The sequence below is a fragment of the Zerene cesonia genome, chromosome 11 (assembly GCF_012273895.1).
Source record: "Zerene cesonia ecotype Mississippi chromosome 11, Zerene_cesonia_1.1, whole genome shotgun sequence".
NCBI lineage: Eukaryota > Metazoa > Arthropoda > Insecta > Lepidoptera > Pieridae > Zerene > Zerene cesonia.
Window position 1 is genome coordinate 3,906,498 of NC_052112.1, and position 7,019 is coordinate 3,913,516.

The window sequence follows — 7,019 nt, forward strand, 5'->3', positions numbered from 1 at the left end:
TCAGTAGTTTTTGCGTGAAAGAGTAACAAACACACACTCATCCTTATAAACTTTCGCATTTATGATATTAGTAGGATAGGATAGGATACGAGATGAGAAGTAAAGGTATCGCATTTTAATGTGAATAAAATATTTTTAAGAGGAACAATATCTGACATGTGGTTAAACTGTTCGCATAACGCGGTAGTTTATATTATGGACAAAGTAGTAAAAAACACTTGTGGGATATTTCCGAGTACCTGTAGTGTACAAATACTGTTGAGTTTAAGTAGTGGTGCAAATTTCATCAAAATAAGTACAGCAGTTACAAGAACCTAGACTAGAATCTAGATTATATTCTGTTTATTTGAAAGTTCTACATAAATTTGTAAATCCTATTTTCTTATTCAACTTTTGCCTTGCCTAATTAAAATGGTTAGCAAATTAGCGTTACCACCATAGTAAACAGAATTTAAATTAAAACTGGGTTCATTTTTATTTTCTTTTCTATCTTTATAATACATCAAAAATTAAGAAAAGTTAGATATATTCAATATTACATGAAAATATTTACTATTTATAAAATAAAATTGTTTTGTTTGTCTGTTTATTGAAATAAAAACCTGTCTGGAATGCACGGTTGGCTTTTTTAGCCCGGATTTTTTAGTGTGCTATTGATTTTTGTAACATCTTCATCCTTTATCAACTAGCCTATTTATTGTGAAAAGCGCGTCACTACAAAGTGCAAGACTATATTATAAATAAACTTTTAAAATTGTTACATCACCCGTATTTCATAGATCAAGACTAAATTTACTGTCTTACCTATTTTGCTAAGGCAATTTTTTTTAAGCAAAGAAATATAACGTGGTTGTAATTTTCCTTAAGATATTATTATTTTCTATCTGCCCATATAAAGAAATATGGTTTGAATGGAAGTATGTATTAAATAATATTATTCTTATCGAAGTGATTTCACGCACAGCGCATTCGTTACAAACAATGTACAATGTAATGAAAATGTACATATAACATACCTAATTGTAAAAAGTGTTATACATAATATTACATTAAGTTTGTAAGGTTGATAGAAAAACATTATAGTCTTGATAACATTATATTTAGTGCCTAAGTCAAAGAACAAAGTTGCCGTTTAATATTGTTACATTAAACCAGCGCACGTAGAATAAATATGGTCGATCGACTATTATCCTTAGCTCTGGCGTTTCGTCCCATTCAATGCCTGCAAATGTATTAAAAGTGGGTTAAAGTTGTAATTTTAGTATCTACCAAATCATAACTAATCACCGGCCGTTAAAGTATTGATGTACCTATTGCGCCACTCAGGATCGACATCATATATTACTACTAGCGGTCCGCCCCGCCTTCGCCCGTGGTACATATTTAGCCTATATAGCCTTCCTAAATAAACGGGCTATCTAACACTGAATGAATTTTTCAAATCGGACCAGTAGTTCCTGAGATTAGTGCGTTCAAACAAACAAACTCTTCAGCATTATAATATTAGTGAGGATTAGATAATAAACTAGGGGCCAAGTTTCTAGATGTTGTATTCTTGTCTAAAACTAACGAAGTTAGCGTCGAAAGCGAACTGGCAAGTCAAGTTTATAGATATTTGCAACACTAAGTTATACGTATCCGCTTACGGGCAGTCGTATGTCTTCGTCATTCTACCTCAAATACCCTTATTATCCTCACCCTTTGCAAAGTTTGAGAATTGTATTACCGTTTCGTGTTTTTTTTTAATTTATTTTGATAATAAACTATATCAAACATATAGACATTAATGTAAATCAAACCGCTACGAATTAAAACCTCTTTTATATATGTACCCATCTTAATATTCCCTTAAAGAATGCCATCTTACATGAACTTCTTTTACACCACAAGCCCTGATAATTACCGTCATCTTTAAATGCGTATCGACCCGCTTCGGCCCAGAACATGATGCGTTGAACCGCATGAGAAAGCCTCAAACTATCACACGTACTGTTTGCATCAATAAGGCGATTTATACCCATCTAAAATATAAAAATGATAATATTTACATTACATCATGTATTTGGCAACTTGTTACAGATAATCTTAATCGGTTTAAAAAAAACTCGTGTGTCACGTAATTTTGAAAACCAGTTATTTTAATCCTGTTTAATCAATTATGGCCTTCTTGATATTTTATGAAAGCAAAAAGCGATTCTATAGAATGATATTCTAGCAAGCGATTTGAAGGCAGCATCCCATCTTTAACCATTGCAATACCTACTGCTTGAAGTTTGGAGGGTAGAAGCAATGTCATACGGAGCGTATAAAGTGGCAACGTGGCTGCTATTCGTAAAGTCTTCATCCGATCTGAAATACTTTTAACGCTTGTAACAGACATGTGAGCTGCCACGTTGCGTAAAGAGCGACCTCGAGGGACTATCAAGAAAAATGTTAGGCCAGGTGTCGCATAATTGATTTCTAAAGCCTGGAAACATAGTATTAATGGTATTAAAATAATTAGCCTAGATTAAATTATAACTAATACTAGAAAAATTATATTTACATTACTTTTTTTAAACGTGTATTTTATACACAATATAGATATTTATGAAACTGTAACTACATGTCATTCATTGAACTTATTTTATCAAAAAACTATTAAATATCGAATTATCTAAGGGGGCGGTTATTGTATCAAATATCTAATGATACATATTGAAACGTGTGTCAATCTCATATTCAATTAGTTAGAGACAATGGCAACATACAGTGCATGGCTGGTCATATTGTTGGTGTCCTATCCGCCTCGCTTAATTGTAGCCGAATGTGACCCCAATCGTACTCCGGAGCTTCATGATGAGGCTAAATTACATCAAGACGTACTATGTGCCTATAACAGCAACTACCGTCCAGTGAAAGATCACAAAAGTACTGTAACCGTAAAGATTCGTTTTGCATTGAAATACATCAGTTTTGACTCTTTAGAAGAAACGTTCAATCTCCACAGTTGGGTGGCTATGTCTTGGAAAGACGAATTTTTGACTTGGACACCCTCAGACTATGGTGGTATAAAGGAGATACAGGTGGAAAGTCATGAAATCTGGACGCCCCGCATGGCACTCTTCAACGCTGATGCTTCATTATATCCATCGGATTCAATTTATACTACATGCTTATTGGATAGCGACGGTACAGTCACATGCGTGCCGCACATGGTGCACTCGGGAATATGCCGCACCTCTCTCCGCAGGTGGCCCTACGATGTACAAAACTGCAGCTTCTACTTCGGCTCTTGGATGCACACCGGGCAACAAGTGAACTTTACATTTTACAACACGCGACCTATAGTACTGGATGATTATCAAAACGGCCCCGGTTGGAAGCTTCTGAACGTTACTAATGAATTTTTGCCAGGCGCCTACACGTGCTGCCCTAATAGTTCTTATCCAATGCTGAAATACACATTTATGATGAAGAGAGAAGCTGGTGGACCTGCAGCAATTGTTGTTATTCCATCTATGGTAATTGTTCTTCTCACCCTTATTTCTCAGTTCTTAGATATTAAGGATTACACGCGTCTATTTCTCATATGTTTTAGTCTTTTTGGACATTTCATGTTTCTTACAGAAATAGGATATGATATTCCAAAGCACAGTTCGGACACGCCGATTATTTTATTATTTGTTCGCGATTCTATGTTAGTTACTTTAACGTCAATTTTTGTAACGTTACTATTAATGTCCTTAAGAAAACGTGTCGTGCCAGCTCCTACATGGGTCGTATCGTTGAATCGGGTGGTCAATAGTGGCCCCGGAAAGTATGTGGTTTTTACAGAATTTGATCCAAGTGAATCTAACGATATTAAAGTCCTGACTGGAGAAAGCGTAAGTGATGCAAATATTGATGAAAAAGCTCGCATTAGTGCTGACTGGCTACAATTTGCTAACGTTCTAAATAGTTTTGTTTTCATTGTGACTTTTATCGTCTACTTTATATTAGTTTGTGTCTACATTCCAAAAGATGATTGAAAGGTATTACGTTTTATAAATACCGTATCAAAAGTATGTCGAAATATAAATAGCTTTGTAAGTCTTGAACTTAATATTTATACAAACATTTTTGGTAACCTAAGCTGTATTTTAAGTGACATTTCTTAAATGTATAAATCTTTACCTATTTCGGTTTATATCATATTTAGTGTGTAAAAATAATATGGGAATCCAAATTCAACATTGAATGTTCACTAGTATTATGAGTGTAAGATTTAGTCAATTAAAATTTGTTCCAAAAGAATTTTTTAAATGAAATACTTTTCTTTATTTGCATATGGATCGTAAACATTATATTTTGATACGTAATGCGTACGTAAGTAAATGATTGACGTAAGTACGTAAATTCGTAAAATACCTACGTGTGTGAAACGAACAAGAATTAATCGGTTCTTAATGGCATAGAAAGATAAAATAATAAAATTGATTTTATTTATATGATACCTATATTTTTATCACTAACTTAACCTTTAAGTTAGAAGTTATATATATTATTATATTGTATATTTGGTCAATTATTCAAAAATCCCTAGTAGCGTGGTGTACTCGTACCCAAAAGGTAAAACGGGACCCTAAGACCGCGTGTCCGACCGTCCGTCTATCACCAGGCTGCATCTCAAGAACCGCGACAGTAAGATAGCGCAAATTTACAAATATAATGAAAAATTGAGATTAAGTTATGCTTGACGCGGTAATAAATTTAATGATTGACCTATTTTTTTGACAGATTTTTTTATTTAGCCATCAAGGTACATATCACAAACAAATCTCAATTGCATTCGACCACCATATATTACAATGAAACATGTACAGCAAATCATCTTTACATTACGAATTCAGTATCATACGTATCATTTCAACCCATATAGAGAACAGCCTAGACCACACACGACGCCCCACGTGGCACTTACACGCATATAAACCAGACATCCCCCACGCACTTACCTCCGCATCCCACTCGCGCAGGTCAACATATCGCATGACATCATTGATCCGTATCATGTGCGTGGTCCGATAGGGCGCCGTGTCTGTATCTCGGAAGTGTACAGTGCCGTTGAGCAGGGTGGGCGGAGCCCGCCAGCGCGCGCGCACGTACACCGTGGACAGCAGAACGGCGCACACGCCCTCGGACAGCTCGTCCTCGTCGAACGTGTCGCGCATTGAACCGCCGGAATCGGACTCGACCTAACGTTGTTACACGGAAAGGCATAACCAATCAGACTTACGAAAGAATTACAAAAGTACCGATGTATCTATACTAATATTATAAAGATGAAGAGTTTGTTTGTTGATTGAACGCACTTATCTCACGAATCACGAAGAGAAATTCGAAAAATATTTGTAGTTTATTTGTAAACTGTATTGCAAGATCGGCAATGCTGTAGCAGAGGCTTAGCATGGACGTACATGCCCAGGAGACTAAAAAAATATGCTACGATTTAAGCATTAAAAAACTCACAAACAACAAGAATTCTAATCCTCGTTCTTCTGGGATAAGTGGCGACTTTAGCACAAAATAGATGCATATGTATTTTATAAAATTCTACTGTCTTTCTGGCCTACCCAGCACAGCTACAACTGAGTAAAGAAATAGGGAATATTTACCATGTGATTAAGTTTCTCGGTAAGAAGTTCAGTCATATCATTATTATTCAAATAACTTATGTTCATTTTCAGCGCTGACCCCGCTCCTTCGAGAAATCTTCTACTAACTTTAAGATCACTTTTCAGAACCAATCTTGTAGCGTAGCGAAACTTGAGATCATTGTCTGTTTCGGGAAGCCAGGATAATACGTCTTTTAACATCTGTACCTTTTCCTACACATTTAAGATAAATATGAACAAGATGTATTTGAAATAACAGCAAGTCGTAGTTGCATAGGTTTGCATTTCTTAAATTAAAATATTTATTACCTCTTTTTTCAGATAACATTAGAACAGTTAGTTACTACATCAGGAACAATTTGACGTATGAAAAATTTAATCATAATAATAATATTAGCAATACATAAAATACTTTAAGAGATGTTAGATTTATTACTATGGACCTCGGACTGTTTTCGCCCAACGCCCCCTTTAATTATTATTTATTTTTCAGCATCCACCCCCACATAAAAGAAAACAAAGAAATGAAGATATTGAATGAATAAACAATAATATCATATATAAAATATGTATCTATATACGTATCTATATTAATATTTAGAAAAAATCTTTCGAATAAGATATTCGATGACATTTTTATGTTGTGCTCTGTCTATTACACAAGTTCTTATTACTAGAATCAATGTAAATTATTAGTCAATTTGAAAATATTAAGTCAAAGAAGATTAAATATCAATCATCGCACCCCCTAAACCCACTCGGCCATTTCAACGTCCCTAATTTTTTCTGCACCTCACAAGGCCTGTGGCCTTCAGCGCTTACAAGGGGGCGTTATCGCCCACTTTGAGAAAGACTGCTGTAATATGTACCTGTTCGGTGACGGTAAATCCCGTACATTTATCGATTTCTGCTCTCGTATCAGGGTCTACTTCTGTAGACAGCGCTATTAACGCTATCTGAAGAAATAGGCTAGATAACATAAAACTAATCCCGTTTACTTTGCGCTCTGGCGGGCTTATTGATGACAAAGTTGCATATGTTGTCTGAAAATATATAACAAGTTTATAATTTATACCAGTTTTGGTTCATCAGTCAATCTTAACAATCATAATAAAGCATATCTTTTCAATGCTTTTGAAATGCCAGTTACCTAATTACCTAGTAAGGTACATCAGTTTCATGTCATCGAACTCCGAGCTATGTAAGGTGCCTTGACGCACTTACCTATGAGCGGTAAGGTATCAATAACATTTGGATAAATCAAGAACTTTTCAACAATTACGGTCATATTAAACACTAGCTGTTCGCCCCGGCTTCGCCCGTGGTACATATACTTAGTCTGGCCATAAATACTGTTACACTTAATTATAAAAAAATATTACA

At 35.1% G+C, this 7,019-nt stretch overlaps 2 protein-coding genes across 2 annotated transcripts in view; one reads left to right on the forward strand and one right to left on the reverse strand.

Annotated features, from left to right (window-relative positions):
* Nucleotides 1-1,082: 1,082 nt before the first annotated feature.
* LOC119829929 (serpin A11-like) overlaps nucleotides 1,083-7,019 on the reverse strand; it is a 7,315-nt gene continuing 1,378 nt past the window's right edge. Inside the window, exons 2-7 of the mRNA XM_038352668.1 lie at nucleotides 6,506-6,679; nucleotides 5,637-5,849; nucleotides 4,977-5,216; nucleotides 2,264-2,467; nucleotides 1,904-2,021; nucleotides 1,083-1,222 (exon numbers count right to left, since the gene is read on the reverse strand). Of these exons, the coding sequence (XP_038208596.1) occupies nucleotides 1,113-1,222; nucleotides 1,904-2,021; nucleotides 2,264-2,467; nucleotides 4,977-5,216; nucleotides 5,637-5,849; nucleotides 6,506-6,679 (1,059 nt within the window). The 3' untranslated portion in view covers nucleotides 1,083-1,112. The remainder of the gene's footprint in view (nucleotides 1,223-1,903; nucleotides 2,022-2,263; nucleotides 2,468-4,976; nucleotides 5,217-5,636; nucleotides 5,850-6,505; nucleotides 6,680-7,019) is intronic.
* LOC119829928 (acetylcholine receptor subunit alpha-like) lies at nucleotides 2,523-4,058 on the forward strand. Its single transcript, XM_038352667.1, has one exon. The coding sequence runs from the start codon at nucleotides 2,739-2,741 to the stop codon at nucleotides 4,008-4,010; it is 1,272 nt and encodes a 423-aa protein (XP_038208595.1). The 5' UTR covers nucleotides 2,523-2,738; the 3' UTR covers nucleotides 4,011-4,058.

Bases quoted from the DNA above. Each gene is read 5' to 3' on its own strand.
- LOC119829928 (XM_038352667.1), top strand. From the start codon at position 2,739: ATGGCAACATACAGTGCATGGCTGGTCATATTGTTGGTGTCCTATCCG.